The sequence below is a fragment of the Lepidochelys kempii genome, chromosome 14, assembly GCF_965140285.1.
Source record: "Lepidochelys kempii isolate rLepKem1 chromosome 14, rLepKem1.hap1, whole genome shotgun sequence".
NCBI classification, from domain to species: domain Eukaryota; kingdom Metazoa; phylum Chordata; order Testudines; family Cheloniidae; genus Lepidochelys; species Lepidochelys kempii.
In genome coordinates, this window is record NC_136393.1 from 13,212,011 (window position 1) to 13,236,994 (window position 24,984).

General features: G+C 42.5%; 1 protein-coding gene across 5 annotated transcripts in view; it reads right to left on the reverse strand.

Annotated features, from left to right (window-relative positions):
• ABCC3 (ATP binding cassette subfamily C member 3) overlaps nt 1–24,984 on the reverse strand; it is a 76,655-nt gene that overhangs the window by 19,608 nt on the left and 32,063 nt on the right. For 3 of the 5 annotated variants that reach the window (XM_073311346.2, XM_073311343.2, XM_073311345.2), the window contains exons 6-20: nt 24,657–24,718; nt 23,030–23,161; nt 18,218–18,436; nt 14,928–15,105; nt 14,215–14,376; nt 11,997–12,089; nt 9,668–9,871; nt 8,088–8,234; nt 7,601–7,688; nt 6,425–6,491; nt 4,375–4,501; nt 3,810–3,986; nt 2,750–2,917; nt 1,671–1,854; nt 384–489 (exon numbers count right to left, since the gene is read on the reverse strand). In XM_073311346.2, coding sequence (XP_073167447.1) covers nt 384–489; nt 1,671–1,854; nt 2,750–2,917; nt 3,810–3,986; nt 4,375–4,501; nt 6,425–6,491; nt 7,601–7,688; nt 8,088–8,234; nt 9,668–9,871; nt 11,997–12,089; nt 14,215–14,376; nt 14,928–15,105; nt 18,218–18,436; nt 23,030–23,161; nt 24,657–24,718 — 2,114 coding nt within the window. Of the gene's footprint in view, nt 1–383; nt 490–1,670; nt 1,855–2,749; nt 2,918–3,809; nt 3,987–4,374; nt 4,502–6,424; nt 6,492–7,600; nt 7,689–8,087; nt 8,235–9,667; nt 9,872–11,996; nt 12,090–14,214; nt 14,377–14,927; nt 15,106–18,217; nt 18,437–23,029; nt 23,162–24,656; nt 24,719–24,984 lie in introns of those variants that run through there. The other 2 variants (XM_073311347.2, XM_073311348.2) reach the window with 2 other exon arrangements.

Below are 24,984 nucleotides of genomic sequence, written 5' to 3' on the forward strand. Positions count from 1 at the left end.
GAGTTCCGAGATACTCAGATGAAAGGTGCTACTGCAAAGGCATATTATTAATCTAATCAGCAGCAGATCGAAGCTGTGTGTGTGCAAATATTCATGGCGGCACTGTCTGAAAACTACAAAATTGCTCATATTAATACACTTCTCATGAAGGGGTTCATAGGAGTACAGGTTTTGTCCCCTGTGCTATGTGTTATAATTTAAATTAAAAGGATGCAGGAGGCTTTAATACAAAGAGGAAACTAAAGTCTATGTTGAAAGATGCAGAGTACAGTGGGGTCAGACTGGAGAGCAACATTAATTAGCTGCTTGTGTTAAAGACGGGCTCCTTAAAACGTGCTTCAGCTCAGCTGAGGGCTTTATTCACAAGGGGACATCAGGCCTACCTAAGGAACTGCTTGCGGACCTCGTTTGTCACAGGCTCATTATCTGCCAGATCAGTGTGGTTGCTGAGTGTATCTTCAGCGAGCAAGACCTCTTCATCCTCCAGCACTGCAATAGAAGATTGTATTGTAGCTTTCTGCTGAGGGCAGCTTATAGGAAACTGGTGTCAAAATCCAGAGGCAAATATGCTAGCTGAAGGATAAGCGTTATGAAGCTGACAGTGGCTTCAGAAGTCTGTTTGACACTGCAGTGCTGCGTAACTGCAGGGAGCTAGTGCGTTTGGTAACTTTTGCAATTCTGGAGAAAAGTGTGATCCGAACACAGAACTAGCAGCAAGGAGCTCCTGATTTCTAAAGCTAATTCTGACACCAGCTCCGTCTGCAACTTGGCTGATTCACATCCCCTCTATGCCTCTCTCTCTCTCTCCCCACAACGCTCCCATCTCACAGAGCTGTTGTGAAGATTAATGTGGGTAAAGCACTTTGGAACCTATGTGCTGTAAGAGCTAAGTCGCAGTGGTATTGTAATTAGTTTTAACCAAACTCATGAGCAGAACCTGCCCTGATGTCCCATTATCTTGGGATGAAGGACTGAGAGTCTAGGAAGCTGCTATAAATTATTGCTAGAAGGTTGTGTACAGCCTCTGGCATCTTGTTTGTCAGGACATACACTTCTGCTGCCAAACATTATGGGAAAACAGCCATACATACGAAACATTTGCCAAAATGCGTTCATCTTCCACCATCTAATCAGGGACAAATTAGGCCTAGAAGAAATCCTAATTAAAATGACATTTGTGTCATGCTATGTAACAGAAATACTGTGCTCTGGGTACCCCTTTGGAAAAATAGAGTCCAAAGGGCACTATGTTTTCCCACTGATCCTGTCTTTGCCAACTGTAAAAAGGATTTCTCTGTATTAAAAACACGGAGGAAAAGTAATTTCTTACATTATCTTAGAATACAAGTACTTAGCCTCAGGCAGATTGGGTAAGTCCTTTTGCAAGAGGAAAGAAATAGGTTTGCTTACTTAAACGTCAGTATTACCAACTTGCATCCAATACACAGGATGGGTTAATTTACACCATGACAGCTTAGTAAGCATAAAAAAAACTCCTCATGGTACATAACATTTTCATTACTAGCAAGAAAAATAAAGGAATCTAAGGCTGGATTATTACATTTCCCTACAGGCATGTATCGCAGGAGCAGGTAACATTTATATGTAGGGAAATTCATGACCTGATTGATACAAAAGCTATGATTTAAGATGAATAAGAACTGCTGTACTTGTTAGCTCATCCTCTTCTATGTCTTCATCAGGTGCATAATTTCGAAGAAATTCTGCAAAAGCCCCATTTTGCTTCAAAAGCTCTTGGTAGGATCCCATTTCAGAGATTTTGCCATCCACAAGGACCACAATATGGTCCACCTGAGGCAGAAAGGTGATGCCATGGGTCACTAGCATTCGGGTCTGTATGGGAGAATGAAACAAGTCAGTGCTACCAAGCCACCTCTGGGGTGGAACGCTGCAGCTGTTTAACAACATGCAGCCAATCACTATATAACATTTTTAGGATAAAGAATGAATATCAGATATGGTTGAAATATCAGGAGGAATTTAGACAGAACGTAATGGAATTTGGCTAAGACACTAGGTGTAAAACCCTGACTCTTGTGAAGAGAATTAAGAAGTATTTACTGGCGACAGGACCTTGGCTTTAAAAGAGGTAGCAGCCCACTAACACCACAGTGGGAAACTAGCTCAGTGCGGACTCAGTGGCGAATGACAATTGCTGAATCATCAGGACTGCTTCCTGTAAGACTGTTTTTCTTGTGGTCTCTCCTCTGAGCTCTGACATAACGTGATGCTGCATAGGAGATCTGACAAGACCCTGAATCAGCAACCTTTAGGCAACAGAGCTCTGTAGACACGCTAAGTGGTGCAGAACATTCCCCGCCTCCCACCCCGGGCTGCCCCAGGACAGTGACCAGCAACACTAAGGACAGTACTGCTCTAAATTCCTCCATATATTTTGTTTTCAGCAGTGTCAGGTGTCAGTTTCCAGGGGAGAGCAAGTTTCCACAGGACTTGAAGAAACACTATCCAAGCTTAAGAGCTTTTCACATCCCCACCCTTGGGCATGTCAAAACAGTAGCTCTCAACTGAGAATCTGGCAATGGGCACCTTTTCCAAAAGTACAATGAAATGAAGAAATCAGGGAGCTATTCAGAACTCAACTCCCAGTGTTAAAATAGCAGGCCAGTTCATCCCCCTGATAGTTCTGGGGTGGGGGGGAAGAGAGAGAGAGAGAGAGAGAGTGTGTGTGTGTGTGTGTATAAAAAAGAGAATCCAAGCACAGGCATACTTTTCCTTTAAGTGCCCCTTCTGGTCCAATAACATTGTCAAAGATGTGCTTAGCAACGTGGGAATCCACAGCTGAAAGAGGGTCATCTAACAGGTACACATCGGCGTCACTAAACACAGCGCGAGCAAGGCTGACTCTCTGCCTTTGGCCACCCGAGAGGTTGATGCCCTGCAAGGTGGAAGGAGAAGACAAAATACATCACCTACAACACAATTTAATCCAAGCAATAGCAGGGATATCCTTACAGTTCACAGGCACTCAGATGCTATGGTAATGGGCACAGTAGAAGGGGCCTGAATAGAATAGCACAGGTAGAGTTGAAGTGGGAAATGGAACTCTAAGAAAGCTGTGTGAGCATGCACTGCTGTCGGAATGGAAAGAATTTGGCAACTTACAAATGGAAAATTCTTTGTAGCAACTTACAAGAGCCCTGGAACCAAATGAATTCTTAAATGGGGCTGCTAAAAACCAAAACCAAAACCTGCCAAACAAGACACAAAACACAAATTCAAAGCAAGATGCAGCTGAAACGGCAACGTTTTGCCACATTGTTCCTGCTTTCCATGTGATTCACTATATCCACTCACGTTCGCGCAACACTGCCCACGCTGGCATGAAACCTGTGAGCCTCCGCAAAACCATCTTTAGTTTGGGAAACAGTTGTGTAACAAGCTGATTTCTATTTTGAATAGAGTTAGGAGAGGATCCTCTGCCATGCTTGGTGTGAGTTGTATCACATTCCCTTCATGTGAAGAAGCCTGGATTCTGAAACTGCCATGGACAGAATTCCTTATCACACTCAGAACTTGATTGGGAGTGGAGGACGCGCCGTCTCTCACAAGATCAGGTCTATGATCCCCAGTCAGCAAAGCACTTCCACACACACTTAAAGTTAAGCTCATACTTAAGAGCTTTGTTTAATAGGATGGACTTAAACATAAGTTTAAAGTCAAGCAGCTGCTTAAAAGCTTTGCTGGATCAGGGTCTAAATATAAAGCATTATTTCTATTGCACAGACAGAGCAGCCATCATCATGCATGTTTGCTGTTAAGGGCCCTACCTTCTCTCCTATCTCAGTATGATCTCCCCCTGGAAGTACTTCAAGGTCAGTTTTTAAGGCACAGGCCTCCAGGACATTTTGGTACTTCTGTTCATTATGTTGTTGGCCAAACAAAATATTATCTTTCAGGGTGGCATTCTGAATCCAAGCTTGCTGCGGAACATAAGCAACAGATCCCTAAAATGAAAAAAACAAACCTCTGTGATTTACTATTCATTGTGGAATTGATTTACCTGTAATGAGCTGTGATTTACAATTACAGAGCTAATTCAAATCTATATGTAATATGCACATACACAGTCACACACTACAGTACATATGAATTGTACATACACATGCACTAATTGCTGACGTACAGTAGAAATCTCAGGAAAAACCACTACAGTTGATTAAATTGAACAGTTATGAGCAAAACCCAAACAAGCATGCAGAGAAGTTGGTAAAATTACAGACAGCCCTGAATTCTCTGTCCAGGCGGACATACACTAATACACTATGTGCATGTATACAATATGCTAGGTGTGTTAATATATTATTTTGAAGCACCATCGTAACTAGAACCCACCTTCACTGCCACTTGTCCTTCTAGCTTTTCCATTTCACCAAGAAGAGCTGATACCAGTGAAGACTTCCCACAGCCAACATGGCCAACAACAGCAACCAAAGAACCACTGGGGACCAACAAATTTATACTGTGGAGGAAACAGGCTGAAAATTAATTAAACGTTCATTTACTAAAGACATTACTGCTCCTTTTGTCAGGTCTGATGTACGCACTGACAATCCCCCTACCTCAGTAAATGCACATAAAATGATACAGTAAATGTAGCTGGGTTGTTGGTTCCCCCTCCCCCGATTTCTTTTTAAGCATGCTTATTATAATTATTATTTTTACTGTGGTAGCACACAGGAGCCCCTGTTATGATTCAGGACAATTTCCTCATTACCCTTGCAGTATGTGTAACCCACATGCCTCCTGGATGTGGTGTTCTGTCCCATCTAGTGGCACCGAGATCACTTAGAGAGATTAATGAGTTTGCTCTACAGTCAGTTGGCTTTTAGCTCTTGCAGTAGAGGCTCATGCACTAAGCTCCAGAGATTCCAGGTTCGATCCCGCCCGCTGACGATTGGGGTCTGTCAGCATTACATATGCACTGAATTCATTGAGAGTATCAGGAGAGCTGGTAGCAATGCCTATAGATAAGACTGACCTATACTTTCCATTATAAGACCCTGTTTTCAAATTATATCAGTTTATTGGGTTACAAAGGGTTAATAACCTTTTTGGAAGGACTCAGCTGATTTCAGGGCCTTTCTCAGCAAGAACACCTGTCTGGAAATGTTGAGGCATTAAGTGCCTTGTTTAAAGACATTTAAGCTATTTAACAAAAATATTTATAGTGCTAGTAAATAGAATGGACAATGACATGACAGGGGAAAGCAAAACGCTTACAAATATAATTTTCTTTTTTTTTTTAAATGGTCTAAAGTCTTGACTCAGGCCCTAATCCTCCAGCAGATCTGTATGATCGGACCCCTCTACCTTTACATAGCCCCTCTGAAGTCAAAGCCAGCCCCATATGCACAGAACTAGATGGAGGATTGGGACCAGAGCCATTCCTCAGACTCCTTTCATTACCTACAGGAGTTTTTCATATGTAGCCAGGCTTTCAAAAAAGCATTCAAAGCAGGATTGACCACCAAAATTCAAAACCTTTCCTCACTATCTTCCATATCCAGTAGCATATTCCCCTCACCAGCATTTTAAGGGACAGTAATTTTGGTGGCTAATAATTCTAGTTACAGCTGCATGGATCTTTCAGAATGAAACCCCAGAAGAAGGAAGTTCCCCTGGTTTCAGATTTTGTTACAAAACACAGGCTGGCTCAGTTGAGCTTTTTGCAAAACCTGAGCTTTTCAAGCAGGTCTGAGCCACGCCAAAGTTTCTCCTTAAGCATTTATAACATGTTCAGCACACTGTAGCATGAGTGCCTTTGATTTTGACCTGAAACTAGGCAAAATGTGCAACTTTTTAGCCACAATTAGGTTTGACTTTGTTCAAGCAGGGAGTGAAACCAAAACTGGGAGGCTGGGGGAGAAAGCTGCAACGAGATTCTCAAAAAGACCTGAGATATCACGGTGATGGGTCTGACACAAAATCCTTAACAGAACAGAAAAAGTGTTCTCATGTCCATGAACTTAAGTCTTTACGTCCCAACATGTACATCCCAACTCTCTTAAGAGCACTACCAGCAGCCCATCAGATAATCTGATTTGCCTAGTCAACAGATTGGGCCAGTAAATATGTATTATCTATATTAGAAATTAATTTACTCCATCTGTCCCTTAATCTACCTATGATATGCCAGTCACTGCAGTTTCTAGGCTCTGTAATATTTAGGCTTTGTATAGCATAATAATACGGGACAAGCAAACTGCTCTGATGTTTATAAAACAAAAACGTGTGCAGGAGATCGGATAATATAACTTTGTAACAATGAAATCGAACACACTACTGGTTTAAAATTAAACAACCCTGAAATGGATCTCGCTAAAGACAACAAACAGAGGGAAGCAGGTTGATGCTGTACTGGAATTGTATAAAGAAACCTTACTCTTTCAGAGATGGCTTGAGCTCCTTTGCCCAGCTGAATGTCCCATTTGTTACGGTGATGGCGTAGCCTGTGCAACAGAACAGAAGAGAGAAGGTGGAAAAAGTCTTGCGCATAATGGTGCTGAGTGAGGCTTTTGTACTGAGAAGGGAGAACAGTTAGAGGGCGTTTATTTCTACGGAAGTTTTGCATCCCTTTTCTCTGGGCATGGGAAGTAACATTTGTGATCTGCTCAGTCACAAGGGAACACTGTTCAGAGTAAGTGAAATCACAGAACGGTAGAACTGAGACATGAGAAAGCTGTTTATCTCCCTCCCAGGCAGGACTGGTCCCTAGAGCAGCTTATCACCTGAATCGTCCAGTAGAGCTTTCAATATCCCTCTGTGATAATTACATCACATCCCACAACTCAAGGGACGATTCCATAGTCAGTAAAAGGCTGACAGTTTGCTGGGGAGGTCGACGTAGAAGTTTAGGCCTGCCTGCCTCTGAACGGCTCTATATTGCCAACCTAACAAGTTAGGGATGGGCAGGTTTTATTCACCTCCTTGTGGAATGGTAGGTATGTAATAGTAATCACACGACAGCTGCCTTGCATCTCTTGCCCCCTTAGAATCTTGAAGACAAAATAACTTTTGATCTTTTGTCTTTAAATCAAAGAACAACAAGGGTGTGTTACAAGAGAACACTTTGTGAATCTTATGAAATCAGACCGTTCTCCCACTGAATCTGGGATCCTGTGCCTCTGGCAGTGGCCAACAGAAGCAAGCGACCCCCTTCTTCCCCGCCCCCCAAAACCTCCATATCATCCCTATGAATTTATGCAATGCCAAACATGGCCCTGCCTGGCCCCTGATGATCAGCTGATGCCCCGAAGCATGAACCATTACATTACAAATACAGAGTCAAATACAGAGCATTTTAAAGGAACAGCTCATGCCTCGCAAATGCAGCCCAGAAACCTTGGTAGTTTCCACATTGTCTCGAGGGCAAACAAGCATTTTCCAGGAAAGGACTTCCTTTCTGAATTCAATGACTTTATCATGAACTGATTCTTTTGTAATCCAAGTAGCCTAATGATAAATATTGCAAGTTTGGTGTTTTCTATGCACTCTCCCTCTCCAAACCCACACAGACACACACATGCACACCTCCATATCCACATCATCTCCTCTTTACCTGGAGTAACCACCTTGGTTTCCACACAATTTGGATCAAGCTCATCGTGACTCAGGAACTGCTGAATTCTCTTCAGGGAAACACTTGTCTAACAAAAAAAGGGAGGCATCATTTCACGGTCTTTAAAACGAGAAACCAGTTGCCTTCCTGTCGGAAGGGAAGCAGGCTCATGCTTTTACTGTGTGGAGTTCGTGAACCATGACTCATTCCTTCCCTGGGATGGGTTGTATCCCAAACGTCAAGATCTGAGCTATGTCATTTTTGAGATAAAGTAAATTTGCTTAAGTGAAGCAAAACTCACACGAAATGCCACAAAACACAGGCTCACTCACAGCAATGAGGCTGCTAATAATGCAGTGCTAATAAAAGAACATTAAAAAGAGTACGGGAGACACCTGGAATTGTCATATTTCACAGTTCAGTTTGAAATCAAGAGAGATCATTGTTTTTTGCATTTGAAGCAAATAATGAACAAGACCTTCCTTACCTGTGCAAGGTTGCTAATGACCTGGGGAAGCATGTTGAGTGGAAACCTTAAGATATTAAACAAGGAGAGGGAGACAAAGGCTTTCTCTGCATCCAGAATATTATTTTCATCCACACTGACATATACTGCAAATGTCGTCAGCGCAACCTGAAAGCCAGAAAGTGTGTTTGATAAAAAAAACCTCTTGATTTGTTAAGAGCATTCAGGCCTAACTGCTAACGTTAGAAATGAAATAATCAGAGTCAGAACTGGACCAATTCACTACTGCTTTTTATCTTTTCATATATCAAATCCCAATGTGCTTTAAAAGATAAGCCATCGTACCACACAAATGACGCTAATGATTACCAAAGTCTACAGAACAAGACTATCTGCTGATTACTGTTGATTATATTTCATTGACAGCTGAGATTTAAAGGTGAACTGCAAGGCTCTTGAGAGTACATAAAAGTTTAAGGTGTATTTATTAGGGTGTGGTGTGTTCTGGGGAAAGTTCAGGCCACTTTCTTGTTCCTTCCACTCCAATTTGCCCACTGTTAACTTCAGTATCATTGGCCATTGGAGGCTAAACACAAAAATGTAAACTAAGGAGTCTTGGCAGAAAAGCAAAGGAGAAACTCATTTTCTAGTAAGTCAAGAAGGCATTTCTTAGCATTTACTGCACAGGATACTTGGCTTCTATTCTCAACTATGCCACTGACTCTGTGTAACCTGGTGCACCCCTCCATAAAATAGGGACAATAATATTTACCACTCACAACATAGCTGCAATCACACTCAACAAGTGAGTGGGGATCAGTGATAAGAATGCATGAGATCCACAGCTAAATCAAAGGGAATTTAATAGGAAAGTCTGAGAGGGAGGAGAGAACGTGGCTAGCTCTTCATCTGCCCCCAGTGTCTGTGTCTATGTCATACGTCATACAAGGGCATAGTAAGGAGAACTGTTCAGGAACTTGGAAACAAAATATTTCTTCATCAGAAAAATGCCAATTCAAAACCAACCTTTTCCCCACAAACAATTTCAGTTTTGATGACAAAGTTTCCTGTTAAATTTCAGAATTGTTGACACTTCCCATTTTGACATTTCCAGAATGAAAAAAGTTCAGTTTTTAAGGTCAAAATGACTTTTCATTTAATTCAAGTAAAAATAAATAAATACATACAATGAGGCTGAAATCTATACAAGACATTTTGATAAACCCAATATAAAATTCCACACCTCCCCCCGATTTTTGGTGCACAATATTTTTCAAGATTTCGACTTTTTGTCTTGATTTGGGACGGGAACATTTTTTGAAATCTCAAAAATTTCCACAGGATCGGAAAGCTATTTTGTGCCCAGCTCTAACTGTGAGACTTCACTGAAAAATACTTTGATACCCTCTAATGAACAGTGTCATAGAATAGTAAAGTATTCAATTGTTTTAAAGCGTATGTATGATTTTTAAATATACACATTTATTCCAATACCCATTTGATATGCAGACAGTCAATTTAAGGGATTTGCATTTCACCTTCTATTTTATGCCTTGATAGCTTTCAGACCTATTTGTGTAAGCAATCCAAATGATGTTTACCAGAAATGGTGCGCTGACCCACGCAAAGGTGGACAAAGAATTTAGATATGCTGCCCTCTTCAGAACACGGAGCTCATTCTTTCGTATCTCCAGCACTTTCTCCTGGAAGGATGGTTCCCACGCGTAAAGCTTCAGTACCTTTATGCCACTCAGAATCTCATTCATTAGTTTAATGCGGGAATCTTTATACCGCATCTGTTCCACCTAAATTATTCCAAATAACATTGTTTAAAAAAAAATCTGTCTATATTTTTAGACAGACACAAAAGGCAGGCAGTGTATTACATAATTTGTTAGAAATACAAGTGCATTCTAATCAACTTTACTGTCTAGAGGTAAAATTTTCAAATGTGTTGGGACTTGGGCACTATTGAAAATGCTACCCTAATTCTTGCCTTTCTTTAGTTAGATTTTTATTGATGTACAATTTTAAAAGTGCCTATTTATATGTCTGGGTGCCCTTCATTTCTTTAAAATACACTGATGAAACAAACAGTCTCCACTCCATTACCTCCCAGATCAAATCCCCAGGATAGAACGTGGATATAATGAAAAATTAAATGTAACACCTCACCTGCTTGGAATCCATACACACTGCTACTCAACCCTAACCATCTCCTTATAGGTCAAGGGAGAAAAGAAATGCTAATATTTATTAGGTAGTGATTAACTGGCAGATCTGTTGGCTGTCCCAAGGTTTTGTGGAATGTAACTATATTGTTCTGTTACTAAAGCTGAAGCTATTATCACTATTTATCTTTACTTTTAAATTCTGACACTATTTAACCTCAAGGGTTGGGCTCTTTACCTCAAAAAAATATTCCAAACAGTCACTAAAAGATTACGACATCCCATTACTCAGCATAATCTTGTAGCTGGAAAAATCCAGCTAAGAAGCCAAAGGACTTTGTTGCATTAGCATTGCACTACTCATGGAGTGTGAATGACCACGCAGATTGCTAATGGAATAAAGGCTCCTTTCAGCTTAAAGTCAGAAGTTCAAATTTGGCCAGGGTTGGCACTGATGAAAGGCATCATCATCTGCTGACTATCCAATGGTCTACAAGAAATGAGCGGGAAGTTTTAATTTCTACCACAGAGGATAGAAATCCATAGCACAAGTACACCAACACCTCTGCCCTCTTTCTAGGCACTCTCAGTAGAGGCCACCAAGTGAATGGGTATAGAGATGAGGGAATTATCCTCTTGTCCCAGTAGAGGTCCCCATCAGACTGGAGGTTGCTTGGAAGAGCACCTGGCATCATTCTGCACACCCTTCGCTTGAACAGTGAATTGATCAAGCTCTCAATTTTCTTGCTTGCCTAGGGAAGGCCTGTGAGGAGAACTGGCTATTTAAATTATTAGTGCAATCTCCATTAGTATTAAAATCGTTAGCACTAACTAAAATGAAACTTGTTCAGTTTAGCTCATGCATGGTAAGAGATGAGAACCTGCAGAGAATGTGTAACGATTTAATCTGGATTCAGTCTGGATCACAGCCTCTGTCTGTCACTAAGAATAGCTCTTATATTTGCTCTTCTGTACTCAAAGCAAACAAAATAATAGCCTAATCTTCTGTATACATTTGTCCTTTTTGTGGCCCTGATCCCACAGAGGGATCCAGCCTTGGAGACCTGGCTCATTAATTACTTGCCCAAGCTTTCTTCAGGGCCCCTTTCATTTAATCTATGGCTTTGATCTAAAGTCAAATCAAAGAGCCTCTTACAAGGGATTCTCTCACGCAGCTGAGGCCTGGAAAGCAGATTTGGTTGTTTAAAAAAAAAAAAAAAGAGAGAGAAAGTTTTGTCTTTACATTTCAATGACTTCTTTTAAAAAACTCCCCTGCAGTGCTTGCAACTAAAACATAATAGCATTTGGCTTGTGTCAGAATGTAATAAAAAATGACCTGTCCAGCTTCAATATTCAAGCACAGTGAAATGCAAAACAGGACCCAAGCACCATCAGTGGAGAAATGTAACATCAGATTTTAAAGATTCATGAAGTTGAATCACTGAGTTATTTGTAGTAACACAGAGAAGGAATGTAAAAAGAAAAATATGGAGTGGGATTTTGAAAAGCGTTGGCCGCACTCTGCTCCTATGGAAATCAGTGGTAAAACTGTCATTGACTTCAATGGGAGCAACAGAGTTAAGCCAACATTGGATGATACTGAAAAGTCCCATTCACGATTCTTTTGACTGACAGCATCTCATCCAGCGTACACAAACACATTGCGCTTTTGATGTAGGCACTAAAAAGACTGTGACTCCTTCCACTTTTCTAGAAGAGCCACCACCTTGGGTTATGGATAATCCTTAACGTTACCTACCTGGAACGCTCTGGTTTTTATAGCAATTGCAGCATTCAATGGGATTAGTAAGATCATCACTGCAACCCCTGCCAACACAGAAGGCCCTAAAGTCTTGATAGGAAAAGAGACAATGTAAGTTATTGCTCTCCATGAAATGAGGTCATCTCCGGTAGATAGCACTGAAAGAAGCTGGGTTTGGTAAAAAAGTAAGGCATGGCTTCATTAACACGTAGTTGAAGTGACAGTATGAATTTCCACCCCCCACTGGGGAGTTCTGACTCTGCTTCCCCTCTTCTTGTTGTATAGTCTAGATCACAGTATTGATCGAGAGCTACCAGTACTAAACTAGCATCGATGACATCTGAGAGCTCCTGCAATTTATTTGCGAAATTGCTCCTGGCGGAAGGGGAATACAGCAGTGGACTAATGCAAATAGAGCATCTTAACAGATGTAGAAAACAACACCACAAACCTCATAAAAAAGAAAATACAGTCCATATATGAAAAGATACCAAATATTTACAGGCAGGGAATGGAGAACCTAGAGGGGGGGCATTTCCCCTGACTTCTCTCTGATATAGGGAACAGCAATTGACAAAAAACCTCAATCACCCTGAATGTTAATACATGAGGGATTGCATCCTCAGCCTGAGTCACAGGGTCTGTCTCTGTATTTGGTCATAAAATGCTACGAAGTCACTAGTGGCTCATTATGTCACTATGTACCCCAAAGGTAGATTATTTTACAGCACTAAGAAAGAGAAAACCTCTAAAGCAGTGGTCTCCAACATTTTTACCCAAGATCACTTTGCCCCAGCCCGGAGCCCCCTTCTACACCTCCCCACACCGCTCCCGGAAGGGGCCAACGCACCCCTGTGGCCCCAGGGGGGAGGGAGGGTGCAGGGGGCACGTGGCTCCATGCGCTGCCCCTCTCTGCAAGCACCGCCCCCCGCAGCTCTCCCGGCCAATGGGAGCTGTGGGGGCAGTGCTTGCAGGCAGGAGCAGTGCACAAAGGACACAAAAGCAGTGCACAAAAGGACACCTCTGCCCCCCCACCACCGGGGCCACACTAGCTGCTTCCAGAAGCAGTGTGGGGCCGGGGTAGAGAGTCTGCCTTAGTGGCAGCCATGCTGGAGATCACGATGGACTGGGAGATCTTCTAGGATCGACCAGTCTATCGCGATCAACAAGTTGGTGACCACTGCTCTAAAGGGTGTAACAGCCCGAAGTCCACACATCCGGGGCACATTTAGTCAACCAAATGCAGGAAAAACGAATTTCTTTCAGAGCCGACATCTGCACATACTCCATGCTGCTCAAATTGCACATAACCACCGGCCACAAAACATCCGCTCTCCATACCCTGCCACTGATTTCCATGCAGAATTCCTATTCATTTCAATGGTGGTACACTGCAGTTTTACGTGGGCAGAAGATGCAGCATTAGAGAGGAAGGATAGCCTTGTGAGTATGGCACAGAACTGGGACTCGGGAGTCCTGCCTCTGCCCCAAACGTCCTCTGTTAATGAATCACTTAATCGCTCTGTGCCTCAGTTGCCCCATGTGTAAAGTTGGACTAATAATCCTTCAGTTTCCCTACCCTTTATCTGTCTTGTCTCTTTAGACTGTAAGTATGTGTTTGTACAGCACCTGGCACAAGGGGTCCTGATCTCAGATGGGGCATTCGGCTTGGAGCCACTGTCTTACAAATTAAAAACATTCAATTAGCATTAAAACATTTCAAGTGGATGGAAGTCAATGCTTTATACACACATAAGGATAGTTTCCACCTTGGTTGAAGTGGATGCAACTTCACTGAAGCAAATGGTGTGGTATTTATACTATTTATACGAGGGTGGAATTTGGTCCATACTTAGTGTTTTGCACATTTCCTTAGGAAGCATAATATTGACTGTCTACTGTAGGATAGCTGTACAGATTTCATTTCCTCAGTAATGTTTGTACCATATGTATTCAGCCCTCACTAATACATATAGAAAGTCATTTGCATCAGCTGCTGGGAACTCTGTTATGAACCATAGATTGTATACGACAAACCACAGTATATGGCAGTAATTAAGAGATTAATTAATTTGGTAAGTTGGTGTCAATCAGTCTATGCCAAAACAAGACAGAATGAGAGGAGGTTTCTGAAAATGGTGGAGAATTCAACAAATAAAAACCAGTCTGCGTGTCACTGAAATAAAAACTCTGACAAATGTGATGGTTCCTGTACCTGCCAGAGGAAGTATAAAGCTAGACAAATCTGAAGCGGCGCCGACCATAACATGTTCAGGAAAGTCACCAAATCCATGAACCGCTGGGCATCCACTGACATCAAGTTGACAATTTCTCCAACAGTAGAGGAGCGCTTTGCTGAGTTTGTGATGACCAAGGACTGAAAAGTGAGAGACCCTGACGATTATCAATCTTAGACACATGCGGAGAAATGCAGATAATAAATCCTCAGGGAACAGGAAAGCCAGATAGTCTCAGTAGCTACTTCTTCAGTAGGAATAAAACAATTAAGTCAATCCTAAATCATCTTTAATTCATTTGGAGAATAACATTTCATGAGCTATATTTTGTTTTGAGCTCCTCCATCTTGATCAGTACATGATGCCTCTTTACTAGATACAATTATTTTCTGAGATAGTCAAAACACATTAAGGATGCACCCCTTGATTTTGAATATTTAAATAAAACCAGTCTTTGACTGTGCCATGTTTGGTGATCCAACAACACACGCACACTCAGCTGCTACTTTCTTTGAAAGTACTTTAAGGTGCAGTGAGGCATGTTAGAACACTGAGCATTCATTTTATTTTCCAGGAGACTGCTTTCTCCCCATAATCAAGGTCCGGTTCTCTCCTCATTGTCTAATGGCTAAGATCACTCCTCCTTGGCTATATATAGTTACATTGACCAATTACATGCTTCCAGTCTTACCTTTCTGTATATCATCCCAATGATGCCAGTTCTCAGCCTCATCCCAGTAACAAAGCAGTACTGGAAATGTTGATGAAGAATTATAGTCTGCAGCACGGCAGAGAAAAACATCAAAGCTGCAATCAAAAATCCCCACCAGGATGGGGCATCTTTATCCTTAATGAAGCCAATTAATATGCTGTTTTTAAGAAAGTTGGGGAAGAAAAACAAAACAAGGAGAGAGATTAATGGGACATAACATAACACACAGCTTCTCCTATTTATAGCAGGCTGCCACATACTCCCTTTTCTCTCAAATGACAAAAAATTTTCCTGGTCACAAGCTAGGTTATGGCTTTATTCAAATAACATTAGATACAACAGCTAAACATTAGGCCTTGCCAGGGAGAAAGCCCAGTTGTGAACTAACTAGACAGAGAGGGAATACAAGGCAGAACATCAGGCTCTGCTGAGCTCCAGCCTCTATAATGCACTGTCCCCTATCTGGCCTGTCTATCTAAGTAGCTCCATGTAGTCATGAGCTGAGTGATGCATGCAGTGGGACACCAGCCTGTCTACTACATAAGGCAGGTGTAGGAGACTGTACTCACCCTAAGAGCACTCCCTAGTGTCAGGTTAAGGCATTACAGGGACACATCTCTAATGCCCCCATTCGTGGCCACTTCCATGGCCCCACAATAGCGTGTCTCCATCTGGGCCTTCTGTGGCCTGGCCCTCGGGAAGTTCAGTCCCCTTCTGAGGTTTTGAAGTCCAATCAAACAGTCCACACCAACATTCCAACACAAACCCAGTTTCTGTCTTTTTGAGCTAATTGTGCTGCTACCCGCTGCTTCTTCTCAGGATTTTCTCACTGCATTCCTTCCACAGAGATGCCAGCCGCTTCCCACAGCAATCTCCCCATTTCTTCCAAGTCCTACCTCAAGGCCTTCACAGACAAGAGTCTATTTCACTCACTGTGACTCCATCTCTGCTGGAGAGCCCTGGGTCTCCGGCAGCTCTCTCCCAGCTGAGCTCCCTCAGCCTACTTACAAATGCCAAGGGGCTAATGGATCCCCAGCTAACTCTGCCCCTCTGGCAGAAGACAATCATTCAATTACCCCACAGGTCTGGAGCGTGTCTCTAATTTTTTTTTCTTCATCTCCTCCAAAACTCCATCACAGCAGATCATAGTCAAACCATCACCTCATCTTAACCTTCTTCAAACTCCTGGACCACCAGTGCCTCGGGCTGGCTTTTGCCTCAGGGAAATAGGCTCCAAACCCCATTCTCCTAGATGTATCCATGAAGAACTGACGTTCACGTCTACCTTTTAGCTAAATGGTGGTGCCATTAATCTTCATTAATAACCCTTGACTTCTACTACACACAATTGCTTTCCCAGTGAGGCCTGCATGGTAAAGATATGGCTAATAAGCAGAAAATATCAAGTAATGCACAATAACCCCAGTAACTGCATTTCCAATTTCAGGTTATTAGCCACGTAAAGTGGATCTGGCACTATGAATCAGATAATTAAGCTCTGCCACAATAATTCTGCCTTTTCTTATCAGAGGAAAGTGGGACCTAAGATTTCATTCAAAGGGCCAGAGCACCAGCTGCTGTGAACTGGCATAGCTCCAGGGACTTCAGTGATGATTTGCAAAAGCTAAGGATCAGGCCCCAAATCACTTGTTGCAAAAGAATGGAGGCCAGGGTTAACATTCCTTTTTGGCCCCAAACCCACCTTCCCCTGAGCAGCTCCAGGCAGCATCAGCGGACTGAGACATACTAGGTGGGGAGCTCTGTAAAGGCTTTTCCTGATGAACCCAGCATGTGACCTAGTGATCTTTCTGGAAATACAAAACTATTGTTTTGCATGCATCAAAACTTGCCAAACAGCCCTACTTTTTCCAGGCGCTAGAAACAAATTTCCTGAGGCTGCTCACAGGAGTTTAGATGCTTACATGAATGCACGGCAATGTGCCTTGAGATATCATCGACCAGGACATTAAACTTATCTCTGAATTGATACAAGTTTGAGAAGCTCCCAGGATATAATGACATTTAACCCACTTTCCCCTTAAAAGCCTGCCAGCGCTCTCCTCTCCCCCCAAGGCTTGGAAAGGAGATATGTTGTAAACTACAACATGCAGATACGGTGGGTTGGGTCCTCCTCTGTGTAACAAGTTTTTGTGCGTTATACAAAGCACTCACATATCAGCAGGATCTCAGAAGACAGCTCCGCACCAAGCATTATTTTAACAGAGGTTTTTATACCACATGACCCCATCCTTTTCCACCCCACCCCCTACCTTCATTTAAAACCTTAATCCATTCTCCACTATTCTTTCCAAAAGCATTTAAAATGTCGGGGCGTCTTTTAAAGATCGAGAGCGAAAAATGACTGCTTGATGGAACGCAACTGCTATTCCCTGCAACTCTGGTATTTCCTTCACGACATTCTTCCTAGTTAATGAGCTGGTGGGCTTTGTGCCACATGAACAAATCAACACAGAAAGAGAAGTGAGATACCACTTTACAAAGACGCACAGCCCTTTCATGACTTGGGCTGGGAGAGCCGATCTCCCAGGGAGACAAACAGCAAAGTACTTTTAGGAGCCTTACTCCATGTAAGGAGAGTGCAAGAGAAGGCGGGAAAGGTGCTACTGATGCCGCTTCTCGGCAAGGACCTTCCTTCTTGTATCCGATCATTTCCTTCTTCTGGAAAATGTATTCACCCCACCCCATGTTCTCACCACTGCAACACCTTTGAGAATACCCAAGGCCTTGGCTCTGTCTAGAATAAATCTACATATAAGGCAGGAACTCCCAAATCTGTCCCAGCCAAGAGCTACACTGGCCACCTGCCAGGTGTCTAAGGGCCACACTTCATTTGTATACAATGAAGCATATTGCAGCTGCCTTCATCATTGATATAGGCATCAGACATGCAAAAACTACTGGTCCCAGCATGCAGTGCTCTGCCTGCCTGGCTGCGGATGCTCCTCAGCAGTAAAGAATAAACTACTTTAGGCTGCAACTCAGAAGGCAACAGGCCATTTTTTAGCCCAAGGCAGTGCTTTGGCCATGCCCAATTTATGGGTCTTTTATTTGTAGGTGTCCTAGTCAAGACTGTCCGATTTCCCTTTTAGTACACAAGGAAGAACGGCCACCTTTTGCCATTTCACGACGAAAGCTGCAGGGTGTGCATACTGTGTGGGGAAAATAATGCACTTCAAGAAGCATGCTCATCTCTGAAGCGGAGAGTTCATGAGGACTGGGGGTAAAAACGACTGATAGGAGAAACCAACCTTAACAACTGAGGGTTGACAAAAGAAAGCAGATCTTGGAGCAGCTTGTAGAAAGAGCCGATCAAGAAGTATGAGCCAAAGGTTCTTAGCAATGCTTTGAGGAAGGAAGGCTCTTTATGCTGCCTCTTATCCTGGATCAGAACTTCTGCCTCCTCTGGGCCATCATCAACATGGTTCAGCATATGGTTAGATGTCTTCACGTATGCCACCTCTTCTTTCCTAAGGATATGAAACAAACGATTACGGCAAAAATTCAGGAGCACTATGGCGGCTGTGTGACCTAGTGAATAGAGCCCCAAGCTAGAACACAAGAGATTTGGGTTCTATTCCTGGCTCTGCCACTGGCCTGTTGGGTACCCTTGTGCAAGTCACCTCACCAGTCTGTGCCTCAGTTCCCCTCATCCGTAAAACTGGGAATGATGATACTCCCTTTGCAAAACACTGAGAGCCACTGATGAAACATGTGATACGTTTATTATGATAATACTATTTGAGACTCTGGGTGGGATTTTCAGAAGCACCTAAGGGGGTCAGGCATCCAACACGCACTGACTTTCAATGACAGTTGGGTGCCTAATTCCCCTAGGTGCTGTTGGAAATCCCATCTTCTGTGATGCTCTCACTCAACTCTCTCAGAACAGGCTGGCAGGATTTTTTGCTGCCCACCCTTTGTCAGCAGGTGTTGGAACCGTGCTGTCTCACTGAGGCAATTCTGTCTTATCCAACTCCACCCTGAATGTAACGCAGATGGGTGAAGCCTCCTGGATGTTAGGATCAGCTACAAGGAAGGACAGGAAAAGAACCCTGGGAGCAGCCAGGACTGAGACGTTAGTTTTGAATTAACCTCTTTTGTTAATAACATCAGGACCGGGCCTTTTTGACTTTTTCCAACGACTGAGTAGTTTTTTTGGAGCTAGCTGAGGTCTGAAATTTGGACAGGCCACAGATTCTCAAAGTGACAAAGAGTCCCGAGGCAGAAATGTGTTCACATACATCACTCCTTGAACAAAACTGTGGAAATTCTGATGTGTTCACAGACCATTTGTGAACAGAAAATAAAGGCTAAATCAGACAAATAAATTCTTTGCTGAAAATAGTTCACTGGGTTTCACAGTTCATTCTCTCGCTCAGTATCTGCCAGGTTCGATTTGCTCAGTTTGCAAGCAACACACTTGGGTTTTTTTCGGGGAGAGGGGGCTACCAGCACTGTAAACTCAGCAAAAGGATCTGAAAAGCCATGATGAGTTCTCTCTGGCTTTCCCTTCACTGCCTGAAAAGGCAGTGGAAAGGGTTTTAAAGCAAGATAAACAAACGTGCAATAGTTATCTTGCTGTAAAATATTAAGTTGAGACAATGCATTTGTGGTGTTTATCAGGGAGGAGCTAGGTGAGATCAGCATTATCTTCCCACCTAGGGTGGACTACACTTATTTAACGCTGCAGTGAAACTCCTGGGCTTTTCTTGACTGTGTTTTTACAGCAAGATAGCTAATATACATTAGTTACTCCACAGGAAAACACACACCTTTAACGGTCAGTGCAGACACGCCCTCTATTTCTGACATCATCCCTCCCCAGTTGGAAAGATTCTGCAATTAGATCATAAGAACTAATGATTTTGCTGACACGAGGTTGAATAGATGCCAGCTCTGTCTCCCACAGCCAGATTGGCTCTGTAGCTTGGATAGGAGCAAAACTGTATTTTTGTCAGTAAAGCAAGCAGGCAGGACTTGAAGCACACCCAGGGAGCACATACGCAAATTATAATACCCTATTTTCCAATTCTTTTTATTATTATTATAGCTAAAACTTACATCCTCATTCCTCTCTTATAGTCCATTTACAGAGCTGGTTAACAGCTATGGTTCTCAAACTTTTGTACTGGTGACCCCTTTCACATAGCAAGCCTCTGAGTGTGACCCCTCCTTATAAATTAAAAACACATTTTATATATTTACCACCATTATAAATGCTGGAGGCAAAGCGGGGTTTGGGGTGGAGGCTGACAACCCCCCTGTAAGAACCTTGTGACCCCCAGTGGGGTCCCGACCCCCAGTTTGAGAACCCCTCAGTTAGACTCATTGAGGAGAAAGTCATGACCCAAAATGCTAAAGTTTCACACCCCGATGGACAGGAACAATAGGAATGTGAGAAACAAACACAGTTCTCTATAAAGTTGAGGCTCTGCCTATGCCAGCCACACACAATTTGTTTGATTTATAATGCAGCCCTGTGTCTGGTAGGGACATTTCCAGCCCCCCTTCAGCTCCCCGAGTGTGGCACTCTAGTGTAGACGTACCCGTGTCTGCCATATCATTTTTAATACAGTGTCATATAACCCTTCTCAGAGCAGGTCTAATTGACACAGCATTAAAAACACAGATGGCAGCCACCGGTCTGTCTATACATGGGCTCCCAATGCTGTTAACATCGGTGGAGCTGGATACAGAGCAACTAGGAGCATCTGCCAATCCCTATAAGGTAAGTGTAGCCACCTCACTTTAGCTGTTTTAGAACAATGTGAAACTCAGTGAGTTTGGGCAGGGGGAGGTTCCTGGAAGGTTCTCTTTTGCTTTAGTTCACTTGCACTCCCTCTGAGGGTATGTCTATACAGCAGCTGGGAGGTAATTCCCAGCTAGGGAAGAGAGACCTGAGCTAGCCGCCTAAAATAGCTGCATGGCCATGGTGATGCAGATGGCAGCTGGGGCTAGCTACCTGAGTACATATCCAGGGAGTCAGGCAGGACTAGACTCAGGCACCTAGCCCATGCTGCTGTCTGTGCTGCTGTGGCCATCCTATTTTTAGCCACTAGCTTGAGCAGAACTACTATGGGTATGTCTGCCCCAACTGGAATTATATTTCCCAGCTGTTGTGCAGACGTACCCTGCACTTCAGAATCACTAGTGCCTTTACCACCAAGTTTCACCAGTTGGTAACACAGACCAGAAATTCCATCCAAGTTCACAGCAAACTGGCCTGGGTTTGCTTGAAAGAATCTCAAAACACAATGAACTTTTTGACAAAACCCCAGGCATGGTTTCAGAATGGAAGTTCTGCTGGGCCCTAGACGTCTCTGTAAACTGTTTGCCCTCATTACACAAATCTCATTAGGGCGAAGTTGGGTTTATGTCCGTGCACCAAGAGGCCAGATCCCACATAATGCACATTACACCCTTCCATAAAAATAGACAAGTTATTAAAAGAACCGAACAGCCAGCGGTGTTAGTACTGGAAGCTCTTCAAATCGCAGCTGCAAAGCAAAAACTCCCCCATCACATTTAACCCTGCCAAAAATACTATTATGAGCATTAATACTATTAACCCATAATGGGGGCTTTCCAGCTTGGCATGATTGCATGGAACAGGGAAACAGAGGAAAACCTCTGTCCGGAGAAGAAATAGATCTACAATTAGAGGAAATGGAAATGAAGGACCCACTTATTGACGTTTCTGACTATAAGCACATCCTCAGTGAGATCTATTTATTTAGAAGTGCTTTCTGACACCAGTCAGTGGGTGAGAGAGACACAGTCACAACAAATAATTGTCCTTTTAGATCAGATTAGGACAGAATGTGAGACTGAAAGGACACCTCATCTAGTGTGCGAACTACTTGCAAAGGCCAGGCCGGATGCTAGCTGCCCGTGAAGACAAGGGAAATTCTGCCCCTAACTTCGCTAGGAGCAGGGGCCTCTTTCATAAGCAATGTTGGTCCTTTTTAAAAAGCTTGTTATTACTAGTTGAAAGTGAGAAGCTGTACTAAGCATCTCATCCCTAGTTCCTTATTCCTCACCCCAGGAGCTTATTCAAAGGCTGAAGGTGGTGTGAGATGTGAAAGCCTCATGCATGTGTGTGTGGGGATTCCTTTTGTTTCTTAAGATGCACATAAAGTCTATTCTCAAAATTGATTCAGAATGAGATCGTCAGGCTCCAGCTCTATTGTCTCTCAGAGATTCCAGATGAAGTCTGCTCAGTTTCGAGTAAGGAGATCTTCCCCCACCCAAATTACCACCCTTGCAAACTCAGCCTGGTCCTTTTGGCTCACACACCACCAGGGGTGGAGATTCTGCACTTATACCTAACTTAGCAATTCTACAGGTGATGTCTGAGCCAGAGAAGACCCCAGCTCACTTTCTCATAAGCGTGTTGGTTCTGCAGTGCTAACAGGAGTAAAAGTGTATTAAAGCAAGCACACGTGACTTAATACTTCTGGAAAACAGATTGGTTGAGTTAGTAGGTGGCCGTTTTACATAGGTCTTGTCTACACTACAAAAGTAAATCAACCCAAGTTAGATTGTAATTACCACAGTGGTTCACGTCCACACACGCCCCATCTGTCGGGGGTGCACATCCTCACCAGAAGAGCTTCCACCAACTTAACTGTGTGGGGCATTGTGGAACACTGACAGCTGGAGCGTCCCCCACCCTGGGGCCAACAGCCCTAGCTGTCAGCCCCGGGGTAGAAGGGCTCCAGCTGTATTAGTCTCTAAGGTGCCACAAGTCCTCCTTTTCTTTTTGCGAATACAGACTAACACGGCTGCTACTCTGAAACCATGAGGGGCTGACAGCCAACAGGAAATGTAAGTAATGCAGTGTCTACACAAACACTGAGTCATCCTAACTACATTGACCTAAGTGCTGCACCTCTCACGGAGGGGGAAGTTATTAGATCTGTGTAGTGGGCAACTTACATCAGCAGGAGCAACATTGTAGTGTAGACCAGACCTTTGCCCCTTTTCAGAGCAGGACTCATTTTTAACGTACAGACAATTTAGAGACCAATCTCGGTTTGCTAAAATGTGGAAGTACTTACTGTTTCCGTTCGTCTTTTTGTTTATCCCACTCTTTATGCAGCTGTTGTACAATTATACTGGAGGTATCTTCTTTATTCAGAGACCATAAGTCTTTATCTTCCAAAGGCCTCTTATAACCAAGAATTGCCATGCTGTATGAATATAAAAATAATAGTTCCAAATCCATTTGGCTGATAAAATTAAAGACATTTATTAACATTGGAAACTTCAATACCATTTAGCTAACAAAAGTAAGAGAAATCTCTTTCTAAACCAAAAGTGATAATTAGACCCTAAAGCAAAAACTGAGTTACAAACGCAGGGAAAGGAGGTCAGATAGTTTAGGTTCCACGTTTAGGTTTAGTTAATAAACAACATTTTAAAAACCCAATATATTATGGAAATATTGTTGTGATTTTTTTTAAAAGTCAACAAAAACAATTTAAAGAATTGTGATGAATAATGAATAATGAAACCATCTCCAGAAGTGTTTGAGTTGAATTATACTACTGCATGAGAATGGTGAAGTGTTAGGAAGTTAAAATAACTAAACTAGTCGAGAGTCACTGTCTGAGCTGAATGACGTATAAAAATCAAGAGACTATAAACCACCAAAGGAAAATGGGATTTTTTCCCCACATATATCTGAAAATTATTATTCCTCAATGGCATATTTAGGGTGAAGTTTTCAAAGCTGCCTAGGGGATATGAACAGCTAATGCCCATTAATTTGTAATAGGAGTTGAGCATTCAAATCCCTTAGAAGCATTGCAAATATGACACACTTTATTAGAAATGGTCTTACTGGGTTTACACATAGGATAATAAGAGGACATTGCTAATGACAGTGTAACTATTATCACTGAAGCCAAAGCAAAAATCCCAGATGCCACCACCCTCAAAGAAAGTTTGAGTCTGGATGTGAATTTTGCAGTTTGCCCATCTCTCTATCAGGGATGGGCCAAAACTTTGGATCTGAATCCTGATCTGAACTTTGCACCTTGAACCCATGTGTAACACCAACAATTCTATTGTTGAAAGTTGTCATGTTACATATATGTCTCGATTTTCTTTCCTTATGCTTCAGAAAATCCCCTTACGAACACAGTACATGAAAACTTCCACAGGAAAGTAAAGACATCCCCCCTCCTGGAGTATAAAGGTAGCAGTATTATCCCTGTTGTGCAACATGTTCTTATGACTCACCAACTCTCTTGCTGTATGTTAGCATTCCAGTGCATAGTAAGCAAATTGTATATATTATTTATTAGGCTACTCTTCAGTTTCACCTCTACAGTTCTGAAAGGTATTATGAATCTTCTTGGCACTTTATGGACAGATTTTTAAATCTCTTTCACTGCTACCACTGGTGTCCTGACACCTCTCAGGGGAAACATTACACTAGAATGAACAGGAAGCGAGTAACTTTATCCAGTAGATACTAAAAGGGAAATTTTTGGTTGTCAGAAGTCCCGTATTTTTGCCAACAAAAATGGAGGTTATCCTTGGGGTTATAAAAGCCTTAGAAGGACATAAAATGAAAAGGAGGACTTGTAGCACCTTAGAGACTAACAAATTTATTTGAGCATAAGCTTTTGTGAGCTACAGCTCACTTCATCGGATGCATGCACTGAAGGACATGCTCACCTTGTAAACCACCAAAATGTCATCTTTGAAAGAAAGCCTGAATTTAACTCTGGACATGGATTCTACAAGAAAGTTAAATTAAAAACAAATTAAGAAGTTTAAAATAACATTGCTTCAAAAAGGACAAAACACATTTTAATCATTTTTGATCTATCATGGAGTATAACTTATGCACTATGTGCTAATAATGACATAAAATTATCTCTTTCATTCTCCATTTCATACAGGCTCCTTTCTTTCCTTAACAACCACACCTCATACTGCTTTTTAATCACACTTGTACAAAATGAAATGTCATTCTTTGCTTTCAGAAATGTTCGTTTCAGAA